Source organism: Rhinopithecus roxellana, chromosome 4, assembly GCF_007565055.1.
Source record: "Rhinopithecus roxellana isolate Shanxi Qingling chromosome 4, ASM756505v1, whole genome shotgun sequence".
NCBI lineage: Eukaryota > Metazoa > Chordata > Mammalia > Primates > Cercopithecidae > Rhinopithecus > Rhinopithecus roxellana.
The window spans coordinates 112,851,083-112,867,556 of NC_044552.1; the positions used below are offsets into that span (position 1 = coordinate 112,851,083).

The following is a 16,474-nucleotide window of genomic DNA, read 5'->3' on the forward strand; positions in this document are numbered from 1 at the left end:
TCCTTCAACCTATTGAATCTTTGCATTTTCTGTTTCTTAAGGAGCATTAGATTAATTCAATCTAGTAATTTTTGGGGGGAAAAAGAACCAAATGTAAAATGCACAAACTCATTTCTCTTGGAGGCATTATTTCACGAGAGGTTTGATGATCTCTCTCATAATTCTTTAGTTCAAAATTCAAAAAATTCCATTTGGGACAAGTCTATGAATACGTGGGTTTGGGCGTGATGTTCTTCATTCAGTGAAGCACTGCCCTCTGGTGTGTTTGATATAGGGCTTGCTATAGTATTCAATTAGTAGATTATGCAACTAATCATTAAAAGTTCAGATTAAAATTTTTACTGTGTTTTTCTCTTTTCCCCTCCTCAAGGAGGAATACACTTTACCTAGGATAAACAATAATGGAGTAGTCATTAAACAATTGTAGAAAATGAAATAGTCTAACTTTACTATATACAGCTGTAAGGAAAGTTTTTAATAATAATATTTAAGATGAATTGGTTCTGGCAAGTCTTAGGTCCTTTGGTTTTGCTGTGAAATTAATGAGCATTTAAAAATTAAATACACCAAATGTTTGGCATAATGATGGTTTATAAACATCTCAACTATGCCATTTTCCCAGTGGACAGTCTAAAGTTGGAACAGTTTAGAATACTGATTTTTATACTGCTGAGGGATTAAGTACATGTACTGAGAGAAATTTAAGTTGACAGTAAAAATATTGACAGTTAACCCAGGCCCTAATGCAAGAGCAGATGGAAATGTCTTGCATGAGTTCCAATTCGTTAAGCAAATATGACACTTTATTTTCTAGTCATTTTAGTTCAGGGAACTAAAGTAGTAAAATAGTATTATAAATGAAGCCACTTCTTACTGTGCTGAAATTAAAGCATAGAAAACAAAATACTAGAAAGGATTTTTAAGATTTGGTGGTACAGGTTGAGCATCTCTCATTTGAAAATCTGAAATCCAAAATGCTTCAAGATCTAGAACTTTCTGAGTGCTGACATCATACTCCAAGAAAATATTCATGGAGCATTTGGGTTTGGGATTTTCAAATTAGGGATGCTTTCTGATATCTGAAAATTTTGATTTTATGATTTGTTACCACATTTTTTCTCTGCAAATTAATAAGAAAGGGCTGGCATACTATTCTAAGTTGGTGGTGAGGTAGATAGCCGTGTAATTGTTAAATTACACATTATTATAATTTAATAATCTACTTTGTACCTCTCCTAATATTTACTAATAACTAGCTAGTTTTATTTTATATTTTAATGTGCCATTAATTTAAAGTTTAGGAGAATTATGGTGTCTTTTTGTTTTACAATACATGGGCATGTTTTTCAATGAAAAGCACTGTTAGTAAGTGATCTCTGGGTGTATTTATGATACTCTATCTCGGGTTATTTTTAATCTGTCATTATCCAAAGTTAGATTATCAGTAGAGTGAATTGTTGATTTTTCTTTCTTTCCTTTTAATGCTTTCATCATTTTTTAGTCCCTTTTCAAATAAAGACCATTATCAGTATATGCTACTTTAAAAAAATGTGTACTGTTTTTTTTTTTTTTTTACATTGTAAGATACTTTTTTTTAAAAAAGTGTGTATTTTGTACACTGCCCTACAATTCACTGGCAGATTACCTTCAGTGAGCTTAAACTGCCTAATATCACAGCTTAAAGAGAGTTCTTCTTGAAATGACTGTTGTCTATAGTAAATTAGATATAATTCTAAGCTATTCTAAACACTTTTTATTTGATTTATATAGAGGTGGCCAAAATATTTCTTTCTGAATGCCACAGTTCAATTTTAAATAACCTGTGTAACTTTTCCTCTTTTAAAATTTGTCTTATCTTATAGATGCTTGTGACCACACCGGAAAAATGGGATGTAGTGACAAGAAAGAGTGTTGGAGATGTAGCTCTTTCCCAGATTGTAAAGCTCCTTATTCTTGATGAAGTTCATTTGCTGCATGAAGATAGAGGACCAGTATTAGAAAGCATAGTTGCCCGTACTTTACGGCAGGTAAGAGGAAGTTAATTATAAGCTTATTTTGAAGGGATAAATATGTTTTTCAGCTTAAAATGTAGCATTCTAAGGAAATATTAATATGCATTGTTCATGGGAATTAACATAATTCTAGTATGGAGAAAACTTTAGCTATTTTATTTTCATAATAAAAGTCCCCTATCTTTTTTTCTTCCAAATTGTATTTTATTGCAGTCTCTTTAATTAACCAGAACAAATGTAAGGAAACTTTCATTGTAGACCTGTGCTACAAAGCTAAATCTACTATTGACATAATCTTCATATTTTTAAAAGGGGGAATGTACCTGTTGTCCGTGGTTTTAGACCTCATTGGCTTTTCATAAATAGTCCAAACCAAAATTGGTAAATTCCTAATGCCAAGAGTCTTAAAATATTTTCTGTCAACCATTCTTTTCATTAAATGAAAAGACAGGATATCTTATAATATTCATGAGTTTTTAACTGATGTTTTCTTGTAGATTGTACATATATAGAAAATAGATGAACACTTAATTTTTGACCTAATCAAGAACTCTAGTTTCTTGACTCCTCATTTATTGTCTCATATTCATATTCTCTTGCCTTTATTTTCTTCCGAAATAGCTGAGACTCCATGACTAATTACTTATCTTCTTATTAACTTTAACTTATCCCCTGAGCACCTGACAAAATTACAACAGTGAATCAATTGAGCCATGTCTGTACTTCCAGCCAGATTGCTGATTACTAGTGGCAAAGATTGCCAGAGATGCTGACTGGCATCAGTATACCTTCATAGACTGTGATTTAGAGTAGACATTCCTAGACTACATTCACATGGATCCTTGGGATTACCTTGTAACTTCTAAGCAGCTTTTTTTCTGTGTCCCTAATGTGACCCTTTTCAAGCTTCACCAGTTCCCTTTTTCACTCTTCATCACCCTGTCATGCCTTATTCTTATACAACAGTATTTTCTACTGAAAGGGAAATAGAGTCCCTCGTGCTTGAACTCTCTCAATTTCTATTCCTTTTCCCTCCTCTCCCTAAACAGGAAAATGCCCAGCGCTTCCCACCACAAGCATACCCTTCATTCCACCCCTTATTCATTTCTCAGAGGTCCTTTCCCCCCTTGCCTTGGACCCCATTTCTTTCACTCTATAAGTTACCCCTTTTCTTTCTCCTGTGTCTTTTAAGTTCTTTCTCAGTAGGCACTGTCTTTTTGGCGTAAAAGGATTGCAGAGTCCTTTCTGTCTTTACTAAAAAATTTCCTTAAACCTATCCCTCACCACCACCTAGTGTCTGGAAATATTAATCTCAATTCAGTTTCCCTTTTGACTAAACCACTGCAGTCTGGTCATTGCTCAAACATAGGTAATAAAATGTTTTTACCAAGATCACCAGTTACCGAAAGATAGTTCTCAAACCTATTTTTTTTTAACTTTTGATTCTACTCGTTTTTGATGCTTAGTACTACTCATTGTTTCCTCAATCTTGAAACTCTGCCCTTTGACTCTGTGATGCCACCCTGTCCTAGTTACTTTCACTTGTGTTTTTTTGGTTTGTTTGTTTGTTTTTGTAGCTACTGTTTCTTAGCCTTCCTTGCTTCTTCCCTGTTCTCAATCTGGAAATGTTTATTGTTTATGTTCTCTAAGACTCTGTCACTTGCTATCTTCTCTCTTTATTCTAAATATTTACTCTAGGGAAAACCACTTCTCTGCCTATCTTACCTAAATTATGTACATATAATATGTGTATGATGTGTATGCATGTGTGTGTGTGTGTATGTGTGTGTATAACCCAGTTGTATATTTTGACTCTGATATCCCATAGACATCTTTTGCCCATAAACATGTCAGAACTCTTGTCATCTTCCCTATATACCTAGATATGGCATCATAATCTACTTGATTCCGAAGCCAAAACCCTAGGAGTCATAGTCAAATTTTCCCTCTTCCTTAATACTTTCTTCCATCCCAGTATCTAATTAGATATCAATTCTTTATATTTTATTCTAAATACCTCTGATTCAGATTCAAGTGTGGAAATGTAAAGAAGTAGGTACAATAAGTGACATAATGTATTTTTTTAAAAGTTTGAAAGTGTTTGTTTTTTATTTTATACATTCACCATAAAATTCTAGATGGATTAATGATTTGTTTCAAACAAAGCTCTCAGTTCAATGAAGAAAACATAGGAGAGTTTTTTTTTTTTTTTTTTTTTTAATCTTGTTGAGGGAGTTCTATGCAATATGCAAAACTCAAGAAGTTGTGAAGGAAACCTGTGTCACATTTGGATGCATAACTATTTTAAAATTCTGATCAGTAAAACACACCCCTAAAATTTTAAATGTGAGACCAAATAACAAATTATTTTCAACACAGAAAACAACTTTTTTATTATTATTATTATTATTTTTATTTTTTATTATACTTTAAGTTCTAGGGTACATGTGCATAACGTGCAGGTTTCTTACATATGTATATTTGTGCCATGTTGTTGTGCTGCACCCATCAACTCGTCAGCACCCATCAATTCATCATTTATATCATGTATAACTCCCCAATACAATCCCTCCCCCCTCCCCCCTCCCCATGATAGGCCCCGGTGTGTGATGTTCCCCTTCCCGAGTCCAGGTGATCTCATTGTTCAGTTCCCACCTATGAGTGAGAACATGCGGTGTTTGGTTTTCTCTTCTTGTGATAGTTTGCTAAGAATGATGGTTTCCAGCTGCATCCATGTCCCTACAAAGGACGCAAACTCATCCTTTTTTATGGCTGCATAGTATTCCATGGTGTATATGTGCCACATTTTCTTAATCCAGTCTGTCACAGATGGACATTTGGGTTGATTCCAAGTCTTTGCTATTGTGAATAGTGCCGCAATAAACATACGTGTGCATGTGTCTTTGTAGTAGAATAATTTATAATCCTTTGGGTATATATCCAGTAGTGGGATGGCTGGGTCATATGGTACATCTAGTTCTAGATCCTTGAGGAATCGCCATACTGTTTTCCATAATGGTTGAACTAGTTTACAATCCCACCAACAGTGTAAAAGTGTTCCTATTTCTCCACATCCTCTCCAACAACTGTTGTTTCCTGATTTTTTAATGATTGCCATTCTAGCTGGTGTGAGATGGTATCTCATTGTGGTTTTGATTTGCATTTCTCTGATGGCGAGTGATGATGAGCATTTTTTCATGTGTCTGTTGGCTGTATGAATGTCTTCTTTTGAGAAATGTCTGTTCATATCCTTTGCCCACTTTTTGATGGGGTTGTTTGTTTTTTTCTTGTATATTTGTTTGAGTTCTTTGTAGATTCTGGATATTAGCCCTTTGTCAGATGAGTAGATTGCAAAAATGTTCTCCCATTCTGTAGGTTGCCTGTTCACTCTGATGGTAGTTTCTTTTGCTGTGCAGAAGCTCTTTAGTTTAATTAGATCCCATTTGTCAATTTTGGCTTTTGCTGCCGTTGCTTTTGGTGTTTTAGACATGAAGTCCTTGCCCATGCCTATGTCCTGAATGGTACTACCTAGATTTTCTTCTAGGGTTTTTATGGTATTAGGTCTAACATTTAAGTCTCTAATCCATCTTGAATTAATCTTCGTATAAGGAGTAAGGAAAGGATCCAGTTTCATCTTTCTACTTATGGCTAGCCAATTTTCCCAGCACCATTTATTAAATAGGGAATCCTTTCCCCATTTCTTGTTTCTCTCAGGTTTGTCAAAGATCAGAGGGCTGTAGATGTGTGGTATTATTTCTGAGGACTCTGTTCTGTTCCATTGGTCTATATCTCTGTTTTGGTACCAGTACCATGCTGTTTTGGTTACTGTAGCCTTGTAGTATAGTTTGAAGTCAGGTAGCGTGACCAAAAAAGAGCCCACATTGCCAAGACAATCCTAAGTCGAAAGGACAAAGCTGGAGAAAACAACTTTTTAATATCGTTTATATTTAATAGGTTTCTATAAATTAATAAGAAAAATAATCTTAATTGGAAGGAGCATTTTATAGTAGAAAAAATTATTGAGAAATATTTAAAAGATGCTTAAAAAGAATATGAATCAGTATGAGACATTTCTGTTCTATCACATTAACAAAAATAAGAACAGAATGGAATTTGAAAGCATCCAGCAAAATCAATGCTGTGTTTTCACTTCTATATCTAACTGTGGAAATAATAGCACAAATTTATAAAGATACAGTAACACCAGTATTCATTGAAGCTCTTTTTTAATACAAAATATTTTAGTAATACCTTGAATATTCAACAATAGAAGAAATTGTTTAATGAATTATAGTATATTTATGCAATAAAATGCTGCTTTGCAGCCTTTTAAAAAGTGAGAATGAACTCTGTGCTCTTATTTATATTCAGGGAGCTCTACCATAACAATCTATACATTCCACATTTATTTATGTGAACTGGGCTTAGAAGATGTTATATTATTCACTGAAAAAGCAAGCTGTTCTGTATGTATAGCACAATCCCATTTGTGTAAGAAAAACATGCAGTATATTTATGTTTTTATTCATTCATTCAGTTAATGAACATTTATTAAGCACCTACACATGTACCAGCTACATAGTTCTAAATGCTATAGATATAGTGATAAACAAAACAAAGTTCTTGCTTACACTTAGAATTTAGGCTAGTGTAGAATTGGGTGCATATACATGAAAAGATAGGCAACAAGTTGAAGAATGGTTTCTTTTCTTTCTTTTTCAATTTCAACTTTTATTTTAGATACAGGGGTACATGTGCAAGTTTGTTACATAGATATATTACATGATGCTGAAGTTTGGATGTCGTTCTTCATAGAATTAGGAAAAACTCTTCTAAAATTAATATGGAACCAAAAAAAGAACCCAAATAGCCAAAGCAATCCTAAGCAAAAAGTACTATAAAAAAGACATCGCTTTACCCACCTTCAAACTATACTATAAAGCTACAGTAACCAAAACAGCATGGTACTGGTGTAAAAACAGAAAAACAGACCAATGGAACAAAATAGAAAACTCAGAAATAAAGCCACATACCTACAACCATCTGATCTTCAACAGTGCCGACAAAAATAAACAATGGAGAAAGGACTCCGTATTCAATAAATAATGCTGAGGTAACTGGTTAGCCATATGCAGAAGAATGTAAGTGAACCTTTACCTTTCACTATATACAAAAATTAACTCAAGATGGATTAAATGTAAGATTTAAATGTAAGACCTCAAACTAAAAATCCTACAAGAAAATCTAGGAAACATCATTCTTGACATTGGCCTTGGCAAGGAATTTTTAGCTAAGTCCCTAAAAGCAACTACCAAAACCAAAAATCGACAGGTAGGACCTAATTAAACTAAAAAGTGGGAGATAGCAATTGCAACAAAAGCAAAATTTGACAAGTAGGACCTAATTAAAAAGTGGTTTCTTCTGTAGAAATGGAATTGTAGAAGTATTTGGGACTTGTTTACTTTTTACCACATAAATTAAAAATATGTGTGTATGTACACACATACAGAAAACACAAAGGGTTGAAATTTTCAAAGCCTATTTATAAAAAACAGCTTTTAGCTAAAATCCATTTTAAGAGCAATTTTTAAAATGCAGGTCGTTATCAGACACAGATGAAGTATGGAGAAATCTGAAACTACCGTCTCTATTCTCCAGGTCCACTCTTCTTACAAGGCATGTGCTCTGGCCCACATGTTATACATGAGGTCTCATAAAAGAAGCATGTAGGGCATGATTTACACAAAGGAGAGCTATTTTGATTATGAAATGTTTTGATTTTATGTCCTGATACTTAACTTAGTGATGTTTTTCAAGGAGCCATGCTATAACAATCCATACACCACATTTATTTGCAGCGAGCCACCTGCAGAGACTATGTCCATCCAGCAAAGATAAGGACTTTCTGTAACTATAGAACATTAGAGGCCAAGTAAATATCATTAGTATATTTTCCAAGAGGTCTGTCATTCATGTTTACAAAGGATTTTACTGTTACAGTACATCTTTCTTTCCTGAGCATCCCCAGTAGAAAAAAAGACAGGTTGTAGTCTTAGTGCTAATCCTTTCTGTATGTGTGTCCAAAGACACATAGATATAACATTATATATCATAATATTTTTAAGTAGGCATTATAACCTTAGAAAGTTTACAAATAATTTTGTAAATTGTTTATAAGTGTATAATTTTTATTTAAAATATAAATTGTAAATAGTATAGTTTCTATATAAAATCCATAAATGTTATACACTATATCAAACTATATATTACCAGTTTATTATGTATTATATGCAATATATTATATAAATATATAGTATATCAGTATATGATATAAGTGTTTATCACATATATTATAGATGTATAATAATTTCATCTTCACATTGTCATCTGTATATTATAATCAAATTCCAGTTATATAGTTTTGTGCCACTTTGCCCATAAACCTTTGCTGACTTGCTGTTTGTTATCTTAAGAAAAATGGTCAAATTGTTTAGCTGGACATTAAAAACTATTAAAGCCCTGTCTAATTTTAACTTCTACATCTTCATCAGCTACCAAAGGTTCCAGTCACACAAAACTATTTGGTCTTTTCCCTACTTTTTTTAAATACCATTGACCCTCTTTCAAAAATGAAACTAATCTAACTTGAGGCAGAATGTGTTGTTGGTTGTGAGATAAGGATTGTAAATGCCAAATTATATAATGCCTTCTTTTTTTGTAACTCCACCCATCCATCTATCGAAAATTTACTGTTCTTTTGAATCCATCAAATGCCACTTCTATGATGTGTTTCCTAGTTCCTGAAAAAGAATGAATTACACCTTTTCTTTGTTTTCTTTGCACTCCCTTTCTTTTACATATTTTTAACGCTTATGATGATCTTCCTTATAATTTCACAACTTACTACAGTGAATTCTATCTTCATCTAAATGACTCACTAGAATTCAGCTTCCTTGACAGATGTGTCTGTGTGAATCTTTTCATATTTTAAAGTATTAGTACAGTGCTCATAGTTATTTTGAAATATTACAAAGTTCCTTGTGATTACCAAATATTCCCAGTAGATGGCACATCACATCACACTTCAACATTTGTAACTAATGTAGAAGCGCCTTCGGAAGCTTTTGGAAGGCAATATAGATTTTGTTCAGGTTCTGAACTTGCATGGTGATATTAGGGACTAAATTCTTAACACACTTGGCATAATTGGGAGAAATTTGGAAAATATGAAAGTATAAGAAATATTAAATCTATTTAACAACATGAACTAATAATTATCTTAACCTACTTTTAGTAAGTAGGGAGATTTTATCAGAACTAAATTTTATGTGAAGGAAAACATCGCAGAAATATACTGTCTAATCTTGAGCTAATGATAGGGGAAAAGCTGTAAATTTTTAACTTTTTGTAATTGTCAATAATTAATACTTTTAAGGTAAATAGGTATAGTGTATAGACTTCAAGGTTTGGCTTAAGACATAACATTCCCGATTATTTCTATTTCAAATAAAGTATTTCTCACATAGATTTAACTATATTAAATAACTATATTATAATTATACTTTTAGATTTAGAAATATGGTTGTTTTAAAATGGATTTTTAGCAGAAAATGTCTGACGTTTGCCAGAGTATTGTGTCTTTAACATCAAACAACCTTAAAAATATATTCTATTACTCTTGTGTTTTACATAATGATTTTAAAACCAAATATCACTTTCATTTCCTTCCAAATCACCACTAGTACTACATAGAACTGTGAGATAATTAGTCATTCTAATTACTATATGTTGTGAAAGAGGTTTCTTTAAAAATAGGTCTGGCGATTATTTCCCCTTACTTAGGGTTCCTTGCTTTTGATGGGATTTGGTTTGGGGTTTTGTCAATATCCGTAAGATTTCTTTGGTGAAACAAATTTATAAAAAGATACTGTATATGTTTTGGTACTTTAATTTTTGCCCATCTCTACTTTTTTGATCCCTCCCTTGTTATGTTTCTGCAGATAGTCTCTGCATATGTGGATCTATGTCTTATTCAATACTACATCCCTAGTGCCTGCAGATTAGGTCCTAACCCAGTGTTGATGGATGGATGACTCTGAAAGTATTAATATTATTCACATTGGACTACTTTGCTTATACACATTGAATCTCCTAGACTGAGCAAAATTATTAACAGCTTACTCAGAAAATCATACTGATATATTTTAATTACCAAATGAATGGAAGTTTTTGGCCATCACTTGTTTTTATCTTTTTAGGTATGTTACATCATAATCAGATAATATAGCCTATCTGATTTTTAGTTTTTGGAATTTACTCAGTTTTTTGTGACCTAAAAATGTATTTAGTTGTCACAAAGTTCTTAATTCCCATTGCATTTTTATTTTTATTCATTTATTTATTTTTGAAACAAAATTTTACTGTGTCACCCATGTTGGAGCACAGCGACACGATCATATGGGCTCAAGTGATCCTCCCACCTCAGCCTCCTGAGTACCTGGGACTACAAATGTGTGCCACCACACCAGTTACCTTTTTTTTTTCTTCTGGTAGAGATGGGATTTTGCCATGTTGCCCAGGCTTGTCTCAAACTCCTGGGCTCAAGCGAGCTGCCCACCTTGCCTCCCAAAGTGCTGGGATTACAGGTGTGAGCCAACACACTCACCCCTCGTGTGTATTTTAGGTATAGTGGGTATGGAATTTTATTATGTATCTGTTAAATCAAGCTTGTGAATTATGGGCTAGAAAGTCTTACATGATAGGACCCTCAATTGACCTCTACACTCATCTCTGTCTAGAGCTTTTAGAAGTCCTATTAGTAGGATAAATGATAATTTTTTTGGTTAAAATAATTTAAATAACCCGTATTTAATTAAAATAATCCATATAGGTTGAATCCACACAGAGTATGATAAGGATTCTCGGACTGTCTGCAACTTTACCTAACTACCTTGACGTTGCCACATTTTTACATGTTAATCCATACATTGGACTTTTCTTCTTTGATGGGCGTTTTCGACCAGTACCTCTTGGACAGACATTTTTGGGGATTAAATATGCAAATAAGGTAAATACTCATTTTAATTCTTATCTAAAAATATTGTTGTTGACTTATTATTGAATACTTGTTTGGGATTAGAGACTCCAAAAGACCATTTCAGTCTTTTGTGGTCTCCACTGAAATGGCCTTTTGGAGAGCGCTGAATCACATTACAGATGTGATATCCTAGACAAAATCAAGCATATTTCCTCAACTATTTGTAGTAGAGTAAGTCCTCCTACAGAAAGTAGCTTGTCATAGTTTGCATTGCTGTTTTCAATGTGTGTTACATATTTTCAGTTGTTAAAAGTTTTAAAAAGTTATTTTGAAGTGAAATGATTGAAGAGCATTGAGAAATAATAAAAGCTCTAATTAAACAAGCATTTAATAGAAATAATAGTACCTCATATGAAATTGAAAAATAATTTCATAGTAGCAACCATCAAGGAAGGTGTTCCGTTTAACTTATAATGTTCTATAATTACCTTAATTATTATAGATATAAATGGCATTTCTAAAATTCTATGCTTTAAAAAGCTTATCTAATTTTAAAATTAGTACTACCTACATTATTCCCACTATTAGGGTGCTTATTATAGACTTATTTTATAATATGAAGGAAAACATTGCTTAAAATTTAAACATCATGCTATTCAACAACACCTGTTTTTTGTGTAGAAGAAATAGTTTTAGGAAAATATTTACAGGCCTTTTGAGATTTTTACTAAAAGAGAGCAAGATAGAATCATATGTTACTATGTCAACCTTAGTCTTTAATGTATTACAGTCACTTCTTGTCTAAAAACAATTTTATTAGTAAAATAGAGCCATTTTTACCTTATACTATTATAAGTAAAATATTCACCTAAAAATATCCAAAGTGACTGTTACTATAATACAACAGTTAATGTCCTGTAACTGCATTGCATGAAAGTAAGGTATCTTTAGAATTCTTGGGAGTCATTTTAGACTTGTGCACAAAGGAAGAGTTTATGATATACAATTATGCATATTTTAAGCTTTGTAATTGTTTCAAGTGCTGCTTTTCAGCAATATTTGCTGCTTGTTTTTTTCAGTTATGTTTCAATATAATTTGATTATTTAGTTCATTTTCGATGTATCAGTAAGATAGATGTAGAACTGCTTCTTTTATAGTTTTAGAATGTTTTAAGCTTTATAATTTAAATGATAAGCAGATGGTTATCACAGAGAGATGTAAAGAGAAGAAAATTGTTTCACATGCTTGTCAGCCATCTTAAACTTTATTTTCTTTCAGTTGCATCACACAAATTGGTAAATCACCTAAAACTAATTAAATCCAAAGTATATTTCACTACAGTACATTACCATCACAATCATGAAAGGAATGGGAGAATGGTGTGAGTGTTATGCCTAATTTGGAATAATGGCTTTGATCAGAAATGAATCCAAAGTACAATGAAAAAGTTATTGGGAGTTTTGTCTTTTGTAGGGGGTGGGGATTGTTTTTAAATTATTTGTGGGGAGTAAATTATCCTATGATCACCTCATCATACTTAACTATAAGTCATAAGAGTTCCAATATTTTAAAGTGTTTACCTTAATGAAACAAAAAATCCAAATCACTGTCATTTTAGATGTACATGATGCTTTTCATCCTCCTCTAAACTCTTACTAATACATGTTAAGTGGAGAGATAATAGGCTGGGTCACATGCCTACTCCTTTGGGTTAGTCACCTTACTTTTAGGTTAGAAGCTTTCTTATCATTAATAAGGAATATGAGACCCTTTTAAATTTTTTTAAATTGATACATAGTAGATTTACATATTTTCTGGGCATATGTGGGCATAATACATTCATAATTATATGAATACATTGATAATTATATGACTGTATTAACTTATTACATGAAAATCTTTGGTCAAATCTATTTGACTGAATATCAAATCAGTTAAATTGGGATATCCATCATCTTAAATACTTAGAGACCCTTTCTTAATTCATAAATTTTATATTAGATTTCCAATTAATCTGAAAAATATTTCTGTAGAAGCATTCTGAATAGCAACCTCTCTCAGTATACATTACAGAAATAGTGTGTTACCGTATGTTTCAGCTCTGTGTGCCATTTGACACTTGATCCGTAGTGTTCTCGTAACATTGAGAATCATACAGGAAAGGTGTGCTGTATGGTTTATATAGTGAAATATAAGGAAAATAGCCTGGAGAATGGGCTTCTCGGAAAAGCAGAGAGAACTTTAAAAATTATCCTAGAATATTTGTAACTAACAAAAATATCCTTAAAGATATTGTATTTTAAAAACTTGGTGAGTTTATAAAGTTAGTACTCAGAAACTATTATCTGAGTTATTCTATTTGTACTCTTAAGTTGCATTGCATATTTTTTTATGGATTGTTATATGTTTGTAAGGAATTTGTTGCCTCTGCATTCTAGGTAGTCTGAAAGTTTAAAAAAATGCATTGTAATTGGCAAAATTTTATTTGTAGTTAGAAAGTTTATAATTGTTTCATCTGATTTTTTTTAATGTTTTAAAATCTTTAAGATGCAGCAGTTGAATAACATGGATGAAGTATGTTATGAAAATGTTTTGAAGCAAGTAAAGGCTGGACACCAGGTACACTTCGTTTATTTTATCCTGCTTTTAGAGAGTGCTTAGTCATAAAAATTATTAATTTTTAGGCTCTTCAGAAGAAAATTTGTCTTTAATTCTGAGGCAATGACTCAGAGGTTCTAATTATTAATAACTGCTTTAGCCCAATGGGTAAGTCATAAAAATATTCATAGATATTATCCCAATATTGATAGGTCATGCTATTTTGTTTGCCATTTTTAATTTTAAATATTATATTCTTACTGTTTTCATGAAGCAATATCAATTGAAATGTAATATATATAATAAAGTTTTGTATTGTTTGATGGTGCTTAGAAATTAAGCACTTTTATTCTTTAATTCTCCATTGTTCAGTATACTCACATCAAGATCGTTAAAGACAAAGTGAAGTGATAATAATTGCTTATATAAAAATTGGCCACTTCCCAATTGTTCATGGTTCTTTGAATAACTTTATTATGTCATTTCTTAAAACAGTGTGAGCCTTTTATGACATGTAAAGTGTTCTCCTGGCCCTTAGATTTTTAAATTTCTTTTAAGAGTAGTGAAACCTCTTTGTCCCAGACTAAATCTTGTTTGCAACTCCAGTATACAAAATAAATCGAAGGTGATTTGGACTTGAGAGCATGGAACACTGCCTCCTTGAACGTTGGAATACTGAGCATTCTTGAGGCATTTTTTCTATTTTGAGGAAATAGTTTTAAAATCACATTCATAACTAATCTCTGGAGATGGTGCTTGGTTTTAAGAATAACTTTTTAGGAAATCACGAGTATTTTAAGTTGTATACTAGCAATAATAATGGTAGCTAACCTTTTCTAGTTCTTCGTAAATGTATGAAACTGATAAGGTTATCTTATACTTACTAATTGAATTTTCTCAGCAACCTATGAGGCAGGTACTATTTTTTTTTCTTTTTTAAATGTTTTATTATACTTTAAGTTCTAGGGTACGTGTGCACAACGTGCAGGTCTGTTACATATGTATACGTGTGCCATGTTGGTGTGCTGCACCCATCAACTCATCAGCACCCATCAACTCGCCATTTACATCAGGCATAACTCCCAATGCCATCCCTCCCCCCTCCCCCCTCCCCACAATAGGCCCCGGTGTGTGATGTTCCCCTTCCCATGTCCAAGTGATCTCATTGTTCAATTTCCACCTATGAGTGAGAACATGCGGTGCTTGGTTTTCTGTTGTTGTGATAGTTTGCTGAGAATGCTGGTTTCCAGCTGCATCAATGTCCCCACAAAGAACACGAACTCATCCCTTTTTATGGCTGCATAGTATTCCATGGTGTATATGTGCCACATTTTCTTAATCCAATCTGTCACTGATGGACATCTGGGTTGATTCCAAGTCTTTGCTATTGTGAATAGTGCCACAATAAACATACGTGTGCATGTGTTTTTATAGCAGCATGATTTATAATCCTTTCGGTATGTCCCCAGTAGTGGGATGGCTGGGTTATATGGTATTTCTGGTTCTAGATCCTTGAGGAATCACCTTACTGTTTTCCACAATGGTTGAACTAGTTTACAATCCCACCAACAGTGTAAAAGTGTTCCTATTTCTCCACATCCTCTCCAGCACCTGTTGTTTCCTGACTTTTTAATGATTGCCATTCTAAGTGGTGTGAAATGGTATCTCATTGTGGTTTTGATTTGCATTTCCCTGATGGCCAGTGATGACGAGCATTTTTTCATGTGTCTGTTGTCTGTATGAATGTCTTCTTTTGAGAAATGTCTGTTCATATCCTTTGCCCACTTTTGATGGGGTTGTTTTTTTTTTTCTCGTAAATTTGTTTGAGTTCTTTGTAGGTTCTGGATATTAGCCCTTTGTCAGATGAGTAGATTGCAAAAATTTTCTCCCATTCTGTAGGTTTCCTGTTCACTCTGATGGTAGTTTCTTTTGCTGTGCAGAAGCTCTTTAGTTTAATTAGATCCCATTTGTCAATTTTGGCTTTTGCTGCTGTTGCTTTTGGTGTTTTAGACATGAAGTCCTTGCCCATGCCTATGTCCTGAATGGTATTACCTAGGTTTTCTTCTAGGGTTTTTATGGTTTTAGGTCTAACATTTAAATCTCTAATCCATCTTGAATTAATTTTCGTATAAGGAGTAAGGAAAGGATCCAGTTTCAGCTTTCTACTTATGGCTAGCCAATTTTCCCAGCACCATTTATTAAATAGGGAATCCTTTCCCTATGTCTTGTTTTTGTCAGGTTTGTCAAAGATCAGATGGCTGTAGATGTGTAGTATCATTTCTGAGGGTTCTGTTCTGTTCCATTGGTCTATATCTCTGTTTTGGTACCAGTACCATGCTGTTTTGGTTACTGTAGCCTTGTAGTATAGTTTGAAGTCAGGTAGCATGATGCCTCCAGCTATGTTCTTTTGACTTAGGATTGTCTTGGCAATGTGGGGTCTCTTTTGGTTCCATATGAACTTTAAAGCAGTTTTTTCCAATTCTGTGAAGAAAGTCATTGGTAGCTTGATGGGGATGGCATTGAATCTATAAATTACCTTGTAGCCCCTGAATTTTTTAAATGTGATTTAAATAGGATTAATATATGTATCCTAGCCAGATGATATGTATTTTGCCTATTGACATTGGCAATATTCACATTTTGTACAGAATAATTGTGTTTTGGGAGATGAAAGGTGTGTCCTGTATACTGTAATTTGTTTAGCAGCATCCTTGGTCTCTACCCTGTAGATGCCAGTGGCTCTCCCCACTCCAGATATCACAACCCAGACGGTCTCCAGACATTACCAGATGTCCTCTGGGGTACGTAAGTGCCCCTGGTTGAAAA

General features: G+C 33.1%; 1 protein-coding gene across 4 annotated transcripts in view; it reads left to right on the forward strand.

Annotated features, from left to right (window-relative positions):
• Positions 1-16,474, forward strand: part of ASCC3 (activating signal cointegrator 1 complex subunit 3) — a 418,508-nt gene that overhangs the window by 174,747 nt on the left and 227,287 nt on the right. For all 4 annotated transcript variants that reach the window (XM_010389420.2, XM_030928567.1, XM_010389421.2 and 1 more), the window contains 3 exons: positions 1,863-2,027; positions 10,903-11,079; positions 13,598-13,669. In XM_010389420.2, coding sequence (XP_010387722.1) covers positions 1,863-2,027; positions 10,903-11,079; positions 13,598-13,669 — 414 coding nt within the window. The remainder of the gene's footprint in view (positions 1-1,862; positions 2,028-10,902; positions 11,080-13,597; positions 13,670-16,474) is intronic.